Source organism: Theropithecus gelada, chromosome 15 (assembly GCF_003255815.1).
Source record: "Theropithecus gelada isolate Dixy chromosome 15, Tgel_1.0, whole genome shotgun sequence".
Classification (NCBI taxonomy): Eukaryota; Metazoa; Chordata; class Mammalia; order Primates; family Cercopithecidae; genus Theropithecus; species Theropithecus gelada.
The window spans coordinates 41,868,679-41,891,492 of record NC_037683.1 but is presented as its reverse complement, the minus strand read 5'-3'; the positions used below and the strand labels follow the sequence as shown (position 1 = coordinate 41,891,492).

The window sequence follows — 22,814 nt, the reverse complement described above, 5'->3', positions numbered from 1 at the left end:
GCCAAAGTGAGTGAATCACTTGAGGTCAGGAGTTCGAGACTAGCCTTGAGCAACATGGTGAAACCTGTCTCTACTAAGATACAAAAATTAACCAGGTATGGTGGCACATGCCTGTAATCCCAGCTACCTGAGAGGCTCAGGCAGGAGAATTGCTTGAACCCAGGAGGCGGAGGTTGCAGTGAGCCAACATCACACCACTATACTCCAACCTGGGCAACAAGAGTGAAACTCTGTCTCAAAAAAAAAAAAAAAAAAAAAAATTGGTGGAGATATAAATACTAAAATGTGAGTTGTTTGGGAGTGATGAAGATGTATGTGTTTTTTTGTTTGTTTGTTTTGATATTTTTGTTTGTTTTTCCTGCTATGAGCATGTACTGGCCTTGGAACAAGAAGACAAGTCAAACACACTTTTAAAAATATATATGATTTTTAAGGAGACGTTAATGGGTATTGTTACAGGTTATTGGTATTACTGACCTGATGTGATAAGTGGGGAAGGTACTATGATATTGGTAGCAGCTGGCCTTGTAATGATGGCTGAAGAGTACAGAAGGAGTAAGTGGGTGCTGACAGAGCTGGTGTGCATGAAAGGAGGCCTAGTAGGAGAAGACTGAATGATTCACTTGTTCTGGGTTTGAGCCCTATAAACTGCTGTAATGAGTCTCTTTGGCTATGTGGTGGCAGTGGCCAGCTGCAGGAATTGTGTAGGATTAGGAAAATGGGGGTTGCCACCTACAGTGTTTTTGTTGTTGTTGATGTTTATTTCACTCAAGGCCCTTTTTCAGTAAAGTCATCACCTGGCCTTGGTCCCGTGGAACTGGCAGCTGTCATTGCTGGACCAGTGTGCTTTGTCTGCATCTCACTCATGTTGATGGTGTATATCTGCCACAACCGCACTGTCATTCACCATCGAGTGCCAAATGAAGAGGACCCTTCATTAGATCGTCCTTTTATTTCAGAGGGTACTACGTTGAAAGACTTAATTTATGATATGACAACATCAGGTTCTGGCTCAGGTAATGTAATTGTTTCTCCTTTTTCCTAAGACATCTTTTTAAAATTAAGTGATACTTATTTTATTAGTTTGCTAATAAGCCAACTTGTTAGAATGTGAGATAATATAAATAATATTCCAGGTTTGAAACTAATAAAAATCTTTAAGCTTGATGTATATATGACTGTGGCTGGTTTAAAATAGATTGGAACTTACTTTTAACTGTTAAAGCAAGTCAGTCAGCTCCATGGTGGTATAAATTTCAAAGCGTTCTCACTTGTATGATCTCATTTGCTTTTCATCACTGTGAGGTAGAAAGGATAAGAACAATTATTCTCATATGGATGAAGCCGAAGTTCAAAGATGTTCAAATGATCTGCAACTAACCCGTTCTATTCAGGATTGTTTAGCAGCCTGATGTTTATATTTGAAAACAGGCATGATAAAAATTTATTCAGAATTGTGAAGGTTATTTGCTTTTTAAACATTATATGAAATTGTCTTTTGTATAGGCCTGGTTTTTTAAAATTAAACTAATGAACTCTTACGTCATTTTCTCACTTCAGAAAAATGTCTAATCACCTTCTTATTTAATGTAGTTTTGGCCCCTAATGAGATTTGCTTTTCCCAGTTCTATTTGTTGATATTTGTGGCATCAGAAGTAGATGAGCTAATTGTCAGAGTCATCCCAAGGTGGATTTTGGCATAGCAGTGCTTCATGTTTAAACTGAAGGGGCGTTATCTTCTACTTTTTCTTGTATGTGGTTTGGAAAAGTATTAAGAGAGGAACACTTCTATCCCCTGTGTTTTTAGAATTTGACACTGGCTAAGGATAAATAGATCTAGGTTCCAAGGCAAGTTTTGTTGCTGATTGGCTGTATAACCTTGGTTAAAACATGTTTCCTCTTTGGGCTTCTGTTTCCTCATCAAAAATATGGAACCCATACTGCTGATAAAAACACTTCAAGTGGTTTGTTAAGACTTTTAAATGAGATATACTATCCTTTGAAAAGTATGAGTCGTCTTTAAATAAGGGCTAAATTCATGAACAAAGTGAAAATTTGGAAAGCGTATATAGTGAAAATTTCACTAATTTTGGTGAAACCCCATCTCTACTAAGAATACAAAAAAATTAGCCGGGCATAGTGGCATGCGCCTGTAGTCCCAGCTACTCGGGAGGCTGAGGCGGGAGACTCGCCTGAACCTGGGAGGTGGAGGTTGCAATTAGCTGAGATCGTGCCACTGCACTCCAGCCTGGGCAATAGAGTGAGACTCCATCTCAAAAAAAAAAAAATTCACTAATTTTATAACTGAGTGATATTAAAGGAATATTAAAGCAGAAATTGAGCATAAAATCACATCTAATGTTGCAGAAAGCTCATATAATGACAAATGTCTATTTATTTTAAGGAAATGAATATATATTGTTATGTATGCATATCCATTCATTTAAGAATGAAGAAACTGATTTTATTACCTGAATTATTCTTCTGTAGAATTTGGCCGTATGTATTCAATAAGAGAACTCTCTCTTTGACTACTAGGACACATACAGGCTTGCACTGGAGCTCAGATCAGAAGGCAAGCTTAGGGATTCCTGAAACAGTTGTGTAAGGAAGACAATGAGAGTTTGGACTTAGATGGAGCCATCTTAGTACTGAAGGTGTGATAGTCTTTGGGCAGGAGTGGTGGACGGAGGTTATTTTAGAGCTTTCCTGGGACTTCCCATTTATTCTCAGTTCAGATCTTCAAAAAGATTTTGTTCATTCTAGAAGTAATCCTTCTCAAGACTGTGATAATCAAGGACCAGAGTCACAGAAAATCAGGATGGCTTCAGATCATTTGGAATTAATCCCTCAGACCTGTTGTCTTGTTTCTAAACTTACACTCCGGAAAGACAGCAGCTCATGCCACTTGCCACAGTGGAATAAGCCCACCTAATTGATTAAAGGAATTGGTGGGTGGGTGATAGTTGATTACTGAATAAGAATATCTTCATTAACCTTTTAAGAGATAAACATGAAAAAGAACGGAATAATTCTGTTTCCATTATATATATATATATATATTTCTAGATCCATGAGGGACCATAGCTCTCTGTTCTCTGAAAGCTTCTCTCCCTCTTTTTATGACTTACCCTGCAAAAACTTGTCTGCATTGCTTGCTAGCTCTGTAGCTTTGGGCAGTTAACCAATGTCTCATGCTTGAGTTATTTCATCTTTAAAATGAAAGTGATGGAGTCTGCTTTGTGCACATCATTGGATTGTTGTGAGTTCAAGCAAGACAAAATGTTGGCATGAAAGCGCTTGGTAAATTGTGAAGTTATGTCCAAATGACAAGTGTTGCTCTTATTGAAAACATACTTGGAAGAAAAATCTAACATACATTATCAGTTGACTACATTGTACAAAACTTAGTTTAAGGCCTCCTTTACCTGTCATAGTTCATTGTGTACTGAATTCTCTACAAACCTATCTAGGCAGAAGCCATCTTCTGGTGAATAATAGCAGAAAATGCCATCTGTTTCCCTTCTATTCATTATAAATCCTTAATGCCACCTTAGGCATGAGAGTAGTGCCTGTGAGTAAGTAAACTGTGTGTTTATAATACTTTGTTTTAGTTCTTTTGTTAATTGAGGAAAAGGTATAAGCGTTTCACATTCTGAATTCATGTGTTCATTACTCAGTACCGTGACCATAATTAAGGAAAAGCCCTATCTCTACCTCTAAAGACAGTGCTTTTAACTTGGGTACTTCAGGGAATACAATGAAGAGTTGGGTTCTGGCAGCTGTACCCCAAGTGTGTGAATGTGCACATGTGCATATGTGCCAGCTTTTGATAGTGAGTCTTCTAGGCCAGTGTTCGTTATAGCTTGTGCAGCTTACAAGCTCTTGTAATATATGCATGTTGTTCAGGTCTTATTTCCTGTTCACTGCATGTGAAGCTGTGGAGTCCCTGTTTCCCTTTTGAAGTTTTCTCTCAAACAGTACTAAAGGTACAGAAGAGTAGAGCAGAGAATATAGAGATCTAAATTAGGCCTATTCCGTTTTGTCTTTAGAAGAAAATTGCTACTTTTTTTGTTTTTGTTTTTTTTGAGACGGAGTCTCACTCTCTTGCCCAGGCTGAAGTGCAGCGGGGTGATCTCAGCTCTCTGCAGTCTTCACCTCCCGGGTTCAAGCAGTTCTCCTGCCTCAGCCTCCCGAGTAGCTGGGATTACAGGCGTGTACCACCATACCCAGCTAATTTTTGTATATTTAGTGGAGACCAGATTTCACCATGTTGGCCAGGCTGGTCTCAAACTCCTGACCTTTAGCGATCTAATCACCTTAGCCTCCCAAAGTGCTGGGATTAGAGTTGTGAGTCACTGTGCTGGCCAATTGTTAACTTTTTAAAAATGCTCAACTATTCATGTGAAGTAACCCAATATAGATAATACAATGGATCAAGATTTGCTTTTTAATTTTAATTGACATCTAGAATCCAGTTATAAAGGGGAAGACAAAAACTTTCCTCGTCCTGTTGGCCTTTCTTGACCATACCATTTACACAAGTCCTGAACCTGTCAGGTGTTTTCAGAATTCGTGTTTGTGATTCCTTTTTCTTTTTTATTACTTGCCTTTGCAATTTCCAGATTAGTCTCCTGAAATTAACTCTTAAATGTACTTTTAAGTCTGTGGTGTGGCCCTCTACAAGGCTTCATAAAATGTAATAAATTAGTATCTACACTAAACGACATAATTAGAATTGATTAATCATAGTGTGAAAGAGCTCTATGATTTAAATAAGGATTTCGGACAGATCTGTTTCTCACTGGCAGCCTCCTTGTAAACACAAACAGTTATTTATAGTTAGACTGCTAACTACTTTATAGGAGGTGGGGAGGGTAGAGCAAGAGGAAGAATGGACCCATTTGAGACACTTAAGAAGAAGAGCTGATCGCTTTAAAGATTTAACGTTTGGATTTATAAGCATTTCACATCAGGGAACCAAAGAGAGCAGATAATTTCATTTACTGTCATTGGGTTAATTTGATCTAGCAAGTAGCTTTGAGTATAGATTATAAATGACACCAATTTATGTATACATGGATTGTATAAATAAGATACTAGTGAGGAACATGATGTACACTGGCATTTTCTTTGTTAGTGTCAGTGTAATTTAAAATGACACTTACCAGATGGGGGATAGGATATTAAGTTACTGTCTCACATACAGTGACACTTAAATGTTGCAGGTAAGTTAGTAAACCCTTTTAAATGAAATAAGTATGGCAATACTTAAAAATACATATTTTGGAGAAAGCCAAGTTCAATTAGTGGAAAAACAGTGCTCCATTACCAAGGTAAGTTACTTAGCCTTGTTCTTCAAGATACTAGTGTTGCCTATGTAGCCAGTTGTTAGCAAGTAAATTGCTTTCATTGAAATAGCTTCTGTGGTGATTCTTACTGGTTTATTAAAAAGCCAGAATTTACTTCTGTGTTTCTGTGTTCACATCCTTTTTTCCTCCCGTCAGTGAAACAGTTACTAGTTTCATCTTTCTAAAATAAGATTTTAAAATTATCTTGCTTCCAGCCATGGCCCTTTTTCTCAGAAATCATTTAGAGGTTCTTTTACCTAAAGCTCTCATTGGTTATCTTGAGCTTGGTATTCAGTACTCTTCATCTTCTGGTGACAGCTTACTTTCTCTTTCACTGCTTTGCCACATACATCCTCTCTCTGATTGCCCAGGCTGCTTCCCTAAACATGTGTCATTCATTTCCCTCTACCTTTGCCTGTACATTCTTCCTGCCTAACCACCATACTTAAGGGATAGTCAAAATTCAACTGACTTTTACAAAGCCTACCTTGACCCTCTAGCAGGAGTTTCTGGATTCTTTTATTATATTTATTATCTTACTTTCCTTTTTTAATTAGTTATTTTATTGCAAATAAAATACATATCTCCCCAGTGAGATAAGTTCCTAAAGGGATAGCTTAAAGTGTCAGCTTTCTGGGTCACTTGTTAGTGCCTATCATGATGTTTGAAACATGTAATATTGTTGATTGTGTTGAGTACTATTTATTTTTACCTTTAGGTTTACCATTGCTTGTTCAGAGAACAATTGCGAGAACTATTGTGTTACAAGAAAGCATTGGCAAAGGTCGATTTGGAGAAGTGTGGCGAGGAAAGTGGCGGGGAGAAGAAGTTGCTGTTAAGATATTCTCTTCTAGAGAAGAACGTTCATGGTTCCGTGAGGCAGAGATTTATCAAACTGTGATGTTACGTCATGAAAACATCCTGGGATTTATAGCAGCAGACAATAAAGGTCTGTAACATTTGCTTTTCCTTATGTTATATATAACAAGATCTCTTGAAGTCTTTTCAGATATGGTGACTAACCATCATCAAAGTAGATGAGAAATAGATGTCTGTCATGTAGATTAGACCCGTTAAGTCAAATACAATATATTAGTAACTTTTAGAACTAGGAACTTCTTAAAGATTTTCTTGACTCTTGATAACATTCCTAAAATCTCTTATTGTTTTATAAAATGTAAAAGAGCTATTTTAAAAAGCCATATACTTTGTTGGTTTAGTTTAGGGCAGTTAGTTATTAAGAGTAGTCATGATATGGAAAAGATATATAAACCTGCTCAAAATTTTGAGAATAGGGCTTAGATAGCCGTTTCCTTTTAATCTCTTCCTGACCAGTAGAGTGTTTCAATATAGACTATCGAACTTATTTATGGGGAGAGTAAAAATAACTTGTCGGTGTCCTGAGTTGCCAAGGGCTAAATAGATGAATCTTTTGGCAAACTCAATTAAAGAGAGAAATTGTTTCTTCAACCACCCTGCCATTGGTAACCGTGCGGACGCTTTTTTGCCTGTAATGCTTTTGCCTGAGGGGCAGCATCAGGTCAGATGCTGAAGAAGGAAGGAAGCCTGTCAGTGGGGAGTCAGAATGAGTGAGGACTGCAAGCAGTGACCTTAGACTGTGCTGCTGCCACTTTCTTAGCTTCCGTTAATACCGTTATGCCCACGATTCCTACTTTTTGTTTTGTTTTGTTTTGATTTTTGAGATGGAGTCTCGCTCTGTAGCCAGGCTGGAGTGCAGTGGCGCAATCTCAGCTCACTGCAGCCTCCGCCTCCTGGGTTCAAGTGGTTATCCTGCCGCAGCCTCCTGAGTTGCTGGGACTACAGGTGTGCACCATCATGCCCAGCTAATGTTTGTATTTTTAGTAGAGATGAGGTTTCACCATGTTGGCCAGGATGGTCTCCATCTCTTGACCTCGTGATCCACCCACCTCACCTTCCCAAAGTGCTGGGATGACAGGTGTGAGCCACCACACCCAGCCCCCATGATTCCTATTTTTACTGCCTCTGTCAGAGACTTGTGTTTCAGCTCCACTCTTATCATCCCTACCCTTAAATCAAATATATTTCCAAGCTTTCCTGTTTTAAAAAAAAAAAAATGCTGTCATTGTCTCTTAGCTTGGCCAGACCTGTAGTCATCTTTTTCCTTCTCTTACCTTCCATTTACTTCAGCAAAATTTATTTATTCAAATGTTAACAGTGTTTAACCTCAGTAGGTAATTATGGGTGATTTTTATGATATTTCTTTTAGCTTCTCTGGGTTTTCAAATTTATTTACAAGCATATACTGCTTTTTTTTTTTTTTTAACTTTTATTTGTAGAACATTTCCAATATGTAGAAAAGCAAAGTAGTTACAGTGATCCCTCATTGTCCAGCTTCAACAGTTGTCAGGTCACTGCCAATCATAATTGATGTCTCATCCCACCTACTCTGCCCTAATTGTGTTAATTCGAAGCTAGTCCCAGACAACATGTTTTCATCCGTAAACGCTTATAAAATGTAATTTGTATCTTCAAATGATGAGGAAATGTTTTTATGAAACAACTACACTACCATTGTCAATTTTTAAAATGTTATCAAATACCCAGTTAGGTTCAAATTCTATAATTGTCTCCTATTAAAAAAATATTTATTCAAATTATGATTCTAAGTCCACATATTGCATTTAGTTGATATTTCTCTTATGTGTCTTAAAATCTTTAGGTTTCCCCCTTCATCTTTTTTCTCCTCTTGCAGTTTATTTGTTGAAGAAATTGGATTGTTTGTCCTGAAAGGCCTATCATATTCTGGATTTTGCTAATTGAATTTCCATAGTGTCTCTTAACTTGTTTTTCTATCTTTTGTAAAAACTGGTAGTTAGATTTAGAAGCTAAACCTAATTACAGTTTTATTGGTTTTCTCAAAATACATACTAAGGATATTATATACATCCTGTTGCATCATATGTGGAGGTGTATAATGTTTGATTAAGACAGGGGCAGTGATGTATATGATGGATGTAGGTAGCAATTATCAGTGGCACCTGACAGTGCAATAAAGTTAAAAAAAAAAAAAAAAAAAAAGGCTGGGCACAGTGGCTCACGCTTGTAATCCCAGCACTTTGGGAAGCCAAGGCAGGTGGATCACGAGGTCAAGAGTTCAAGACCAGCCTGGCCAAGATGATGAAACTCCATCTCTACTAAAAATACAAAAAAATTAGCCAGGCGTGGTGGTAGGTGCCTGTAATACCAGCTACTGAGGAGGCTAAGGCACAGAATCGCTTGAACCCGGGAGGTGGAGGTTGCAGTGAGCCGAGATCGCACCACTGCACTCCAGCCTGGGTGACAGAGAGAGACTCCGTCTCAGAAAACAAAACAAAAAACAAAAATAGCAATCAGTCTGACCAAATCCTTAGTTCTCATTTTCGTTTCTGCCTCTAACACCATTTATTTCCTCCTCCAACTCTTAAAACAACCTTTTCTTTATTTACTATGTTTGGTGACCCTAGACTTTCTTTGTTCCTTTTATTTCTTCATAGTTGTCTTTGTTTTCTCAACTCTTACTCTTCTCACTGGTTCATATGAAGGTACTGATTCTGTAAGTGGTAATTTCTTCCTTAAGAACATAGCCACATTCATGGTTTCAAACTCTACCATGTTGGCAAGTCTCAAATCTCCATTTGAAAGCTTAAACCTCAACTGGGAACCGGGGTCTGGATTTTGTCACATTCCAAGTTACAAATACAGCAGCACAAAATGTTGGTGAGTTTGTGCCCTGAACTTCTAACCAAGCTGATGCTGTCATCTGGTGGTCACCATGGGAACTAGCCAACCTTACTGGCTCTTCCCTACTCCCCTTCTTTCTTCTTTGCCAGCAGTTAATGTACTTTCTCTGAGCCTAGTCCCTCCACCCCAGTTCCTTTATTTTCTGATTTAGTTAATTCCACCCCGGCAGCCCTTTATATGTATGGCCCCTTATATATAACCTTCCTTCTGCCTTGTCCGTAACCTGCGATTTCCCTTTCTTCCATCTGCCTGCCTTCCACTTTGTTTCTTGTATTGGTGAGCTTTTCAAAATTCAGTAACGGTTAAGAGGCACGCAAATAAGCTAGTGATGTGCCTATATCAGGGAAAAGCCAGGGTGTGAGTTTGGACAGAATCAGTTTATAAAGTTCATGAAGAACAAATTAATACTAAGTCCTTTTAAATGTACCCAGAAATCTCCTTCAGAATCTTTTGAAAAGTTTCCATTCCTTTCTTAATCTCTTCTAATCAGAGTTGGTTTTCTTCAACTAAATACCTTCAAAATAGAAGCGGTTTCAAACTGTCAATATGGATTTTTTTCTTTTGTTTTACAACCAGCAGGGAGAGAAAGAGCGCAGTTTATGTACTTCTTACGTAAAGAATCTAGTATTCTGTTTTTTAAAACCTTAACAGTCTAACAAAGTAAGACGTTATTCTTGTATAAAAGGAGAAACAGAGGCTCCTTGGCTAAGAAAGTATCAGTAACAGGCAGGCTGTGGATTCCAGCCAGGTCAGAATGACTCTTAAGCGTGCATCTTTTACTAGATTGTACTGTCTCCTAATGTTGTAATGCTTTTTTTTTGTTCATGGCTTAATTAAATATGTGGTTTTTCCAGCTGCTTCTAGGTTAAATTAGACTGTCGTGGACCAGTCTAGCCTAGGAGCCTAGCTAGTATCTTTACCATTATTCCTATGAGAAAACGTGTTTTAAACTCGTGTATTGGCTTACAGAGGAAATTTTGGAACCCACGTTCCTAGTTGTTTGAGTTTAGTCCCAGCTTTTCCAGCTTTTCTCCTGACATTTCAGTTCCTATTTCAGCTTCCCCATGTGTTAGAGGTATCACTATCTCTGTTTTTCTAAGCTAGCAACCTTGGAATCGTAATCATCTTGTCTTGCGTCTTTGTGAACTGTGTACACAATCTGTCACTAAAGCTTCTCATTTCTCATTGAAACTCACTTCCAGTTTTGTCCCATACTCTTCCATTCCCACTGTGGCCACACTGGGCTCCGGAGACTTCTCACCTCCTTCCTTCCCTCTGTGTTCCCCTCCTTTTTTTTAACTTCTCTCCTTCCAGGAACAGCCACTGAGCACCCATCCCGACCCAGAGATTTTTCTAGGCACTTAAGAGCCAACTCTGATACTAATTATCTGTGAAGACTCAAGAAAGTCACCATCTTTGTCTCTTAAATGGGATTAATTATCCTTGCCTTATCTCAAGAAGAGGGGCTTACTCTGAGGAACTAAAGAATGTGTACATAAAAGTATAAAACAAACTGAATGTAGAAGAAAATGTGAAGGAAATACATACAGACTTAAGGTGGCATTATATTGCAGTGTGTGACTCAGGATTGAGAGTAAAAAGTGATAACCTTTGAACATATAAATCATAAGTGGTCTATAGCCCAACCGAAATGTTAATTCTGTTTTACAGACAATGGCACTTGGACTCAGCTCTGGTTGGTGTCAGATTATCATGAGCATGGATCCCTTTTTGATTACTTAAACAGATACACAGTTACTGTGGAAGGAATGATAAAACTTGCTCTGTCCACAGCGAGCGGTCTTGCCCATCTTCACATGGAGATTGTTGGTACCCAAGGTAATTCTATAAGCAGTTCTATTATTTAAGCTTTAAATTTCCATGAATAATGTCTATGAAAATAGAAAGTGGAGGCTGGGCCTGGTGGCTCATGCCTATAATCCCAGCACTTTGGGAGGCTGAGGTGGGCAGATCACCTGATCTCAGTTCATGGCCAGTCTGGGCAACATGACAAAACCCCATCTCTACCAACATACAAAAAATTAGTTGGGCATGGTGGCATGCACCTGTAGTCCCAGCTCCTCAGGGGACTGAGGTAGGAAGATTACCTGAGCCTGGGAGGTCGAAGCTGCAGTGAGAGACATCATGCCACTGCGCTCCAACCTGGGTGAGACTCTGTCTCAGGAAAAAAAAAAAAAAAAAAAAAAAAAAAAAGGAAACAGTAGGTGGCCTAACTGGAGATATTTAAAACAAATTTTTTAGATGAGAACATTTTATCTTTCAGTTCAAAATTTCAGGTAGAGCTAGGAATCTGGAAATTTGTTTAGAGATTCTCTTGTCATTTTAACAAAACTGTGATTTTTTTTTTTTGAGTTCTTAAAAGTAGCATTCAATCTTATGATTTTTGAGGGTCTCAGTTTCAGAATTCAAGTCCAAGTGAATATATTTTTATATGTAGTATCAAATGAAATGTGAAAGTGCTTTGTAAACATCAGCATGCTATGTAACTATTATCTGGCCATCTAATAATTATATTTGACCTTGAGATAAGGAGACTGCATGAGATAGTTTTACAGTTGAAAAATTAAATACTAAGTTTTAGTTATGACATTTGTATGCTATAGTTTTTGTGCCATGTAGGATTTCAGATGCCAGCATATCTCTCTACTCTAGCAGTTGTCCACTTGCAACCCAGTGGCTCCCCTACTCCCCACTTTACATACAGCATAAGTGCTAGTTCACATATTAGCCAGCTCCATCTTTGTAATTATTATTATTATTGATTATAGCAGTTTTATTGAGTTATAATTCACATCATACAGTTCACCCACTTAAAGTATAAAATTCAGTGGTTTTTAGAATGCTCAGAGTTGTATAACCAACAAACACTACAGTCAATTTTAGAATATCTTCACTCCAAAGAGAAACCCTGTAGCCACTAGCAGTCACTCCCCTTTCCCCCTAAACTCCTTAGCCCTAGGCAACATCTGCTCCTTTTTGTCTATAGATTTGCTTATTCTGCACATTTTATATAAATGAATCATACAATATGTGGTCTTTTGTGACTGGCTTCTTTCACTTAGCATGTTTTCAAGGTTCATTTATGTTGTAGCATATATGAGCACTTCAGTCATTTTGATGGCTGAGTAATACTCCAGTGTATGGATATACCACTTGTCATGTATCCATTCGTTGATGGACATTTGGTTTGTTTCTTCTTTTGGCCATTGTAGCTAATGCTGCAATGAACATTTGTGTACTTTTATGTAGTTTCATGTTTTCAGTTATCTTGGGTATATACCTAGGAGTTGAACTACTGTATCATATGATAACTCTATTTAATGGTTTGAAGAACTATCGTACTGTTTTCTTAAAGTGCCTGAACCATTTTACATTCCTGCCAGCAGTGTATATGAAGGTTCCAAGTTTTCCACATTATAATTATTATTTTTTAATAGCGCATTTTCTAGTGGTTAGTCTCAAAGGTAATACACTTAATACTGAGTACATTCCAGTTGATAGGGAAGTGATGATCTACATGCTTGGTTCCTGGGCTGCTGGAATATCAGTCTATGGCTAAGTTTCTTAAAAAGAATTCTTGAGGCACCAACAGATAAACCGATAACTTTTTTTGCCCCAGTCTTTGAGTTGTTCATCTTTTAAAGCATGTTATTGTCCACATTTTCTTTAAAGGAATACAATTTCAGCGATTTTTGGTGTAGTGATTCACTTGAGTTTAATAATGCCATAGGTATTATAGGTCATGTGGGCTGAAATGCTTTGATAATTTGGGTCAGGAGAAGAGATTTTTGAACCTAAAGGTGTGGGTTGTGATTGGTATTACCTTTTAAGCAGTCATGTTTAATTTTTGATTTTTTAGGAAAGCCAGCCATTGCTCACAGAGATTTGAAATCAAAGAATATCTTGGTAAAGAAGAATGGAACTTGCTGTATTGCAGACCTAGGACTGGCAGTAAGACACGATTCAGCCACAGATACCATTGATATTGCTCCAAACCACAGAGTGGGAACAAAAAGGTATACTTTTGAACAACTATTTTTAATATCTTCTGAAATCACCTTTTTTCCCTTCTCTTTCATATATACATACCATTGCTGAAACTCAGCTTAAACTTGTACTTTATTAGATTGCCAACAGGCAAGAAGATCTCATGGTCTTGCCTGCTCTGAAGCCAAAGTTACCTGACTTAAAAAGATGCCTGCTGATGAAAGGTTGCCCTTCCAGAAAATATCAGTAGGCATGTTAATTATAATTACAGTAGTAACTAACATTTATAGAGCACCTACTATGTGCCAATCGTCTGATAGGTCTTTTACTTGTATTACCTCATTTAATCCCTTCTCAAATACTGTGCTATAGCTAGCCCTGCTATTTTCATATTTCAGTTCCTGAAAATATGCCTTTCTTGCTTTCTTAGAACTTTTGCACATGCTGTCTCCTGGAGCGTATTTTACCCTACTGTTTCTCAGCCTCGTACCCACCTTTCCTGTAGGAAGTTTTTTCTAGTTCTCAAGACTCTTAGGAGTCCCTGCCAGGGGCTGTCATAGCACACTAAACTGGGACCGTTGAGGCACTTACGCATTATGTAGTAACTGTTTATTTATTTGCCTGTATATTCTATTAGGTGCAAGCTGCTTGAGAGCAGCCTTGTATTCCCAGCATCCATCACAGTGCCTAATACATGGTAGATCCTCAGTAGATATTTGTTGAGTCCATGAGTCTTCAAAAGAACTTAATTAGGTAGGTGTTGTTACCCTTAATTCACAGACGAGGAAACCACCTTGAGGAGGTTAAATAATATGGTCAGCTTCATGTGGATGATAAGCCGAAGAGCTGAGATTTGAACCTGGGCGTTTCTGACCCAAAGCCCTTATCACTTGCTGTTACAGCATTTCTTCAAACTACTTCCTTGGCCTTGGAGAGAGCCGGAGAGCCAGCAGCATTAGTCTATTCAAATTTTATATGTAATTTTGAGATTTCTGGATTCCCTGGGGACTCTGAACTCTCAGCCAGCTAAGGGGTCCTTGACAGTGGTTGCTGCAGGTCTCTGTGGGTCTTGACCTATAATTTTCATAGGTTTTTGAAGCTTCAGTATGAGGACTGGCATTCTTCTGTGTCTATTATTTTTTCCCCTAGAGTATATTCCTGCCCTTCCTTTCATCCTCAGTGAGAAGACTTCTAGATTAAAATGCATGGTTTCTACCTAGTACATGTATAGGTGGTGTACATTGGGACACCTTTAACAGTCACAATAGTTGCATATGTCTTTCACTGGAAACCAAGATCATGAGGCAGATAGTGTGAAACTGCTATTTTAGCGTTTTGTGGGATTTAGTTGACATCATTAATGTGCAAACCAGTGTGGATATTTAATATTTTTCTTGAGTCTAATATTTGTTATGTAATATTTTGTGCATATGTCTGTGTACAGAGAAATGTCTGAAAGGATGTTCATCAAAATGTGGCAGTAAGGGGATGATTTTCAAAGTTATTTTTGCAAATTTTTTTTAGGTACATGGCCCCTGAAGTTCTCGATGATTCCATAAATATGAAACATTTTGAATCCTTCAAACGTGCTGACATCTATGCAATGGGCTTAGTATTCTGGGAAATTGCTCGACGATGTTCCATTGGTGGTAAATTGCTCCCCCTCTCCCCCAACAGTTTGTCATGAGCAGAAGAAGTTGTTCGAGAATTGTCTTCTTTTTTTATTGAATGAAATTATGCACAATCCATTATCTGAAACAGGACATCACCGAGTGCCAGAGAAAACAAAGGCGATGAAACCTTTGGGAGGGGACAGTGCCATGGTGTGCACATGCACAGCTCTAGCCTAGTGTATTCTCTTCCTGTTTCCATTTGAATCTTGAGACTCATCAGAACCCAAACCCTTGTTATACTGGAATATAGTTCTTTAGAATGGACAGCTGCTTGAGAGGCTCACCTAGGAAGCTGTTTCTAGCATGTACCTGGGTGTCAAATTTATTTTTTTTCTTTGGCATTGTGGTTATTTTCTCCAACTTGATGGTTATAGATTACGTACACAGAATACAATTATGTTACCATTGTGTTGTTTTCTAGAGTTAGTTTGTCTTAACTTCTAGCGTTTTAGATGGAGTACTTATAATGTTTACTCAGGAAACAGTCTCTTAGGCTTGGGGACCTAGGCTTGGCTGAGACCTTAGTGCCTTAGGTGTTTGAAGCAGTGAGGGACAGAGTATTTCTCTGTATTGTAGTAAATAGGATATATTATTGACAGATGCAAGTAGAGAAAGGGACTTGCACCTTAAACTTGCCTCATAGGATTTGTGTCTCACTGATAGGATCTATATATCCCTGTACAAGTGAGAGCCTGTGTACTTACAGAATAGAATCTCATTTGCTGCACAATAGGGTTCTAGGGGAAAATGTCAGTCTGGTGGTCACAGCTCACAGTTTACTGTCATTTCAAATAGGCGTTATTGATCTCATGGCAATACTTAGTTTCAAGGTGTGGGCAGAATATCAACTCAGGGAAGTGACTTGTTGATACCGATTTGGATGAGATAGAGAAAGCTGTAATCTCTGTTCCACCTACCTACTTTAGTAATAAGACACTGTAATAGGCCTCTCAGGTGATCTTTTTAATGCCTTGGCATTCGCTGAATACATTCATCAAAATTATTTTTTTTTAAACTGATACAGGAATTCATGAAGATTACCAGCTGCCTTATTATGATCTTGTACCTTCTGACCCATCAGTGGAAGAAATGAGAAAAGTTGTTTGTGAACAGAAGTTAAGGCCAAATATCCCAAACAGATGGCAGAGCTGCGAAGTGAGTATTTCTTTTTGATATTAGGCAATTTTCTAAACTTCTGCTTAGTAAGCAAAAGTTTGCTGCTTTTCTTTAAGGAAAACTTTAAGAAGTTTCTTTTTCATAGCAGTCAAACCAATGTGTAAAAACAGAATAATTTGGTTTTCATATTCAATTGTAAGCACATTGAAAGGGCCATAGAACATTTGCAGTGGCCTTTAGTGTATCAGAACATAGTTTAGGTCTGTCAGGCGAACTAAAGCACGTACTTTTTAAGTGAATGCCTCCCTTCAGCCAGGGCAACCCAGAATAATAGACAGTTGCTGGACAGGAATGAGGAGACCTGTATTCTAGACCAGCCTGACTACCATTTCAAGGGTCTGACTTGGAACAAATCACTTTAGTTCTCTGAACCTTAATATCCCTTTGTAAGGTGAGGAACTCAGATAAGGTGATTACAAAGTTGTTTCAAGTGATTTTCCATTTTATTCATCTGATTGCCCAGATGACCATTAACCAGGAATTTAGGGAAAATGCTTTTTTTCCAGCAGTGTCTGAGCTTCTCAACCTCAGCTCTAACAAAAAGTTTTAGAAATGTTTTTGTAATTGTAAATTTAAAGATTCGTAAGATGAATTTTATTTAACCTCTCCTTAGTTGCTAGCTGTTACTATTATAATATTGGTGAAGCAGGGTATATTCCTCCCGGTTTGAAGGTTTGTAGCTTAAAAAGGCTATAAAAAGCTGTTCAGTTCAGTAGTTGGTTTTACATCTTAAACTATTATAGGACTCAGCAGAACCTCTGATAACCAAGAGAGCTTGCTACCTCCAACAAAATCACATCTACAGGCCCAAATAAAATGTATTTCAGCATGCTCAAGGAATTTGCATGTGACATACTTTAACAAATGAGAGTGCTGCTAGATTTTGTCTTTTAGAAATTTGATCTACTCCGGAGGCTGAGGTGGGAGGATTGTTGGAGCCTGGGAGGTCGAGGCTGTAGTGAGCTGAGGGCATGCCATTGCATTCCACTTTGGGTGGCAGAGTGAGACCCTGTGTCAAAAAAAAAAAAAAAGAAAAATTTGATCTGGATACTTCAAAGTACAAACTTAAAACTTCAGTGTGAGGTCAGATTTCTTCTTTGCTTTGCCCAGCTCTGGTTTAGGATTCGACCTCTTCAGGTTTGCTAAGTGAGTTACTCTTTGTCTACCTGCTTTCCAGCACTGGCACCAGTACCCTATTGATGGAAATTTGTGAAATTTCTACTCATTTGCTATTACAAACAATGCTTAACAACAACAACAAAGTGTATATGTCATTTAAAAAGAAAATTTACAGGTAAAAATTCTTATCCAGACCAATGGAAAATGGTGCATGCATTAATTTTTTTTTTTAATTATATTTTCTTGTAGGCCTTGAGAGTAATGGCTAAAATTATGAGAGAATGTTGGTATGCCAACGGAGCAGCTAGGCTTACAGCATTGCGGATTAAGAAAACATTATCACAGCTCAGTCAACAGGAAGGCATCAAAATGTAATTCTACGACTTTGCCTGAACTCTACTTTTTTCTTCAGATCTGCTCCTGGGTTTTAATTTGGGAGGTCAATTGTTCTACCTCACTGAGAGGGAACAGAAGGATGTTGCTTCCTTTTGCAGCAGTGTAATAAAGTCAATTAAAAACTTCCCAGGATTTCTTTGGACCCAGGAAACAGCCGTGTGGGTCCTTTCTGTGCACTATGAACGCTTCTTTCCCAGGACAGTTACAAAATGTTGTGTAGTCTACCTTTATTTTTTATTAACAAAACTTGTTTTTTAAAAAGATGATTGCTGGTCTTAACTTTAGGTAACTCTGCTGTGCTGGAGATCATCTTTAAGGGCAAAGGAGTTGGATTGCTGAGTTATAATGAAACATTTCTTATTATTTAAAGAAAGTGATTTGCTCCTGGTTAGTACATTCTCAGAGGATTCTGAACCACTAGAGTTTCCTTGATTCAGACTTTGAATGTACTGTTCTATAGTTTTTCAGGATCTTAAAACTAACACTTATAAAACTCTTATCTTGAGTCTAAAAATGACCTCATATAGTAGTGAGGAACATAATTTATGCAATTGTATTTTGTATACTATTATTGTTCTTTCACTTATTCAGAACATTACATGCCTTCAAAATGGGATTGTACTATACCAGTAAGTGCCACTTCTGTGTCTTTCTAATGGAAATGAGTAGAATTGCTGAAAGTCTCTATGTTAAAAACCTATAGTGTTTGAATTCAAAAAGCTTATTTATCTGGGTAACCCAAACTTTCTCTATTTTGTTTTTTGGAAGGGTTTTTGTGGTATGTCATTTGGTATTCTATTTTGAAAATGCCTTTCTCCTACCAAAATGTGCTTAAGCCACTAAAGAAATGAAGTGGCATTAATTAGTAAATTGTTAGCATGGTCATGTTTGAATATGCTCACATCAAGCTTTTGCATTTTAATTGTGTTGTCTAAGTATACTTTTAAAAAATCAAGTGGCACTCTAGATACTTACAGTACTTTAATATTTGTAGCATACAGACTAATTTTTCTAAAAGGGAAAGTTTGTCTAGCTGCTTGTGAAAAGTTATGTGGTATTCTGTAAGCCATTTTTTTCTTTAGCTGTTCAAAGACAGTGTTATTTTTTTAAGAAATGAATTACATTTAAAATTAGAATATGGTTAATGTTAAATAATAGGCCTTTTTCTAGGAAGGCGAAGGTAGTTAATAATTTGAATAGATAACAGATGTGCAAGAGAGTCACATGTGTTATGTATGTAGGAGTAAACGTTCGGTGGATCCTCTGTCTTTGTAACTGAGGTTAGAGCTAGTGTGGTTTTGAGGTCTCACTACACTTTGAGGAAGGCAGCTTTTAATTCAGTGTTTCCTTATGTGTGCGTACATTGCAACTGCTTACTTTACATGTAATTTATGTAATGCATTCAGTGCACCCTTGATATTTGGGAGAGGTGGTAGCTAAAGAACATTCTGAGTATAGGTTCTTCTCCATTTACAGATGTTTTTGGTCAAATATTGAAAGCAAACTTGTCATGGTCTTCTCACATTAAGTTGAAACTAGCTTATAATAACTGGTTTTTAATTCTAATGCTGTGAAGTCTCTGCAGAGCTTTTACAGTTTTCGAAGTCCTTTTATCACTGTGATCTTATTCTGAGGGGAGGAAAAACTATCATACCTGTGAGGCAAGACTTCGACTTTATAGTGCTATCAGTTCCCCAATACAGGGTCAGAATAACCGATACAGTATTTTGGTCAGGAAGAGAAAGTGGCCATTTACACTGAATGAGTTGCATTCTGATAATGTCTTATCTCTTATATGTAGAATAAATTTGAAAGACTATTTGGTCTTAAAACCAAAGTAATTTTAGAATGAGTGACATATTACATAGGAATTTAGTATCAATTTCATGTGTTTAAAAACATGGGAAAAATGCTTAGAGATTACTATTTTGACTACAAAGTTGAGTTTTTTCTGTAGTTACCATATTTCATTGAAGCAAATGAATGAGTTTGAGAGGTTTGTTTTTATAGTTGTGTTATATTACTTGTTTAATAATAATCTCTAATTCTGTGATCAGGTACTTTTTTTGTGGGTTTTTTTTGGGGGGGAGGGGGGCCATTTCTAAGCCTACCAGATCTGCTTTATGAAATCCAGGGGACCAATGCATTTTATCACTAAAACTATTTTTATATAATTTTAAGAATATACCAAAAGTTGTCTGATTTAAAGTTGTAATACATGATTTCTCACTTTCATGTAAGGTTATCCACTTTTGCTGAAGATATTTTTTACTGAATCAAAGATTGAGTTACAATTATACTTTTCTTAACCTAAGTGGATAAAATGTACTTTTGATGAATCAGGGAATTTTTTTAAAGTTGGAGTTTAGTTCTAAATTGCCTTTACATATTATTGCAGTTAATTCCTTTTTTGGCTAGGGATGGTTTGATAAATCACAATTGGCTAATATTGAAAATGAAGGTAACTTAAAAGGTGGGATGGATCACGATTACTGTCGATAACTGCAGATAAATTTGATTAGAGTAATAATTTTGTCATTTAAAAACACAGTCGCTTATACTGCCCATCCTAGGATGCTCACCTTCCAAGATTCAACTTGGCTAAAACATCTTCTGGTAAATTGTGTGTCCACGTTCATTTTGTCAATAGCCAGGAGGAATGGGAATGGGGATGGGGGAAATAAGAATTAGTGGGGCATAGACATCCCTGGTCCATCCTTTCTGTCTCCAGCTGTTTCTTGCAACCTGCTCTCCGGCTTGCTGGTCCCTGACACAGAGACCATTGCCTCCCCCACAGCCTTTTGACTGAAGAGCAGCTTTGGAGACCTAGAGTAAAATGGCTGATGGAAGTTGTGGGACATATTTCCATTTCCTTTAGTCATTAGAGGTGGCAGGAAGGGATCTCTAAGTTTGGAGATTGAGCAGATGAGGCTTCGGATGCCCCTGCTTTGACTTTAGCCATGGATGAGGAGTGGGATGGCAGTAAGGTGGCTGCTGCAGTGGGAGTTGTGCCAGAAACAGTGGCCAATTGTATCCCCTATAAGACAGGGTAAGGTCTGAAGAGCTGAGCCTGTAATTCTGCTGTAATAATGATAGTGCTCAAGAAGTGCCTTGAGTTGCTGTACAGTGCCATGGCCATCAAGAATCCCAGATTTCACTTCTTACTACAAAATGTAAGTGGTCACTTGGCGATTTTGTAGTCCATGCTTGAGTTACCTTTTTTTTCTGTGTCTGAGAACTATCAGATATAGGCTGTTTCGTAAAACAAGATGGCAAAGAGATCATTAAAGTGCACAACAAAATCACTATCCCATTAGACATGTTATCCAAAGCTTATTTTTATTCTTGCACTGGAAGAATCGTAAGTCAACTGTTTGTTTCTTGACCATGGCAGTGTTCTGGCTCCAAATGGTAGTGATTCCAAGTAATGGTTCTGTTAATACTTCGGCAGAAAATGTCAACTCAGATACTTTGAGATACTAAGGATTATCTCTGGACATGTACTGCAGCTTCTTGTCTCTGTTTTGGATTACTGGAATACCCATGGGCCCTCTCTCTTAAGAATGCTGGACTTCTAGGACATTATGATATGATGATGATTGTCAGTACATTAAACTTTTCAATCCCATTATGCAATCTTGTTTGTAAATGTAAACTTTTAAAAATATGGTTAATAACATTCAACCTGTTTCTTACAACTTAAAAGGAACTTCAGTGAATTTGTTTTTATTTTTTAAAAAGGTTTGTGAACTGAATATCATGAACCATGTTTTGATATCCCTTTTTCACGTGCCAGCGGAATGGGGTGTTTGATGTTTCTTCATATGTCAAGGAGATGCTTCAAAATGTCAATTGCTTTAAACTTAAATTACCTCTCAAGAGACCAAGGTACATTTACCTCATTGTGTATATAATGTTTAATATTTGTCAGAGCATTCTCCAGGTTTGCAGTTTTATTTCTATAAAGTATGGGTATTATGTTGCTCAGTTACTCAAATGGTACTGTATTGTTTATATTTGTACCCCAAATAACATCATCTGTACTTTCTGTTTTCTGTATTGTATTTGTGCAGAATTCTTTTGGCTTTATCAGTGTAATCTCTGCCCTTTAAGATATGTACAGAAAATCTACATACAAATTTCCATTTAAGTCGAATGATACTGAGAAGCCTGTAAAGAGGAGAAAAAAACATAAGCTGCGTTTCCCCATAAGTTTTTTAAATTGTATATTGTATTTGTAGTAATATTCCAAATGTAAATAGGAAATAGAAGAGTGATGCTTATGTTAAGTCCTAACACTACAGTAGAAAAACGGAAGCAGTGCAAATAAATTACATTTTTCCCAAGTGCCAGTGGCATATTTTAAAATAAAGTGTGTATGTTGGAATGAGTCATGCCATATGTAGCTGCTGTAGATGGCAACTAGAACCTTTGAGTTACAAGAGTCTTTAGAAGTTTTCTAACCCTGCCTAGTGCAAGTTACAATATTATAGCATGTTTGGGGAGTGTCCTCCTGTCTGCAGGTGTGTCTCTGTGCCTGGAGGCTCTTCTGCACATGCTTAGGGGTGTGGGTCTTCCAGGGGGGCATGATGGACCTGTCTACAGGTGAACTCTGTTGCCTTTGGGTCAGCACATTTGTTCGTCTCCTGGGGGTGAAAACTTGGCTTGACAAGAGAACTGGGAAAATGATGAGATGTCCCCAAACCCTTGATTGACTCTGGGGAGGGGCTTTGTGAATAGGATTGCTCTCACGTTAAAGATAATTACTTCAATTTGAAGGCTGGATTTAGGGATTTTTTTTTTTTCTTTATAATAAAGACATCACGAGGATATGGAGCTTTTGTTGAAAGTTGGAAAAAAAGTGAAACTAAAGACATTCCCAGACAAATATTAAGATAATTTGTTGCCTATGGACATCTACCTTACAAGAAATACTAAATCCTTCACACAGAAAATAAATGACACCAGATGGTAACCTGAATCCACAGGATGAAATGAAGAGCACCAGAAATGGTGGATATGTGTACAAATAGAAAAGACTATGATTGTATTGCTGCCATAAATTACTGCAACTGTCCTGGCTTAAAGCAACACCCATTTATGATCTCAGAGTTCGTAATTCAGAAGTCTGGGCATAACATAGCTCAAGATGGTTCTCTGCTCCATATTTTAAAAGGTCAAAATGAAGGCATTGGCTGGGCAACATTCTTTTCTGGAAGCTGGAGATGAATAGGCTTCCAAGCTCATTGAGGTTGTTGGCAGAATTCAGCTCCATATGGTTGTAAGACAGGTTGGCCAGGGGTGGTTGTCAGTTTCTAGAAGCCACTCA

At 37.7% G+C, this 22,814-nt stretch overlaps 1 protein-coding gene across 4 annotated transcripts in view; it reads left to right on the top strand.

Annotated features, from left to right (window-relative positions):
- The window catches only part of TGFBR1 (transforming growth factor beta receptor 1), a 50,264-nt gene extending 27,891 nt beyond the window's left edge, over nt 1-22,373 (top strand). Inside the window, exons 3-9 of one of the 4 annotated variants that reach the window (XM_025359867.1) lie at nt 774-1,016; nt 6,070-6,300; nt 10,785-10,952; nt 12,994-13,150; nt 14,646-14,770; nt 15,819-15,949; nt 17,339-22,373. In XM_025359867.1, the coding sequence (XP_025215652.1) occupies nt 774-1,016; nt 6,070-6,300; nt 10,785-10,952; nt 12,994-13,150; nt 14,646-14,770; nt 15,819-15,949; nt 17,339-17,464 (1,181 nt within the window). In that variant the 3' untranslated portion in view covers nt 17,465-22,373. The remainder of the gene's footprint in view (nt 1-773; nt 1,017-6,069; nt 6,301-10,784; nt 10,953-12,993; nt 13,151-14,645; nt 14,771-15,818; nt 15,950-17,338) is intronic. The other 3 variants (XM_025359869.1, XM_025359868.1, XM_025359870.1) reach the window with 3 other exon arrangements.
- The last annotated feature ends 441 nt before the right edge of the window (nt 22,374-22,814 follow it).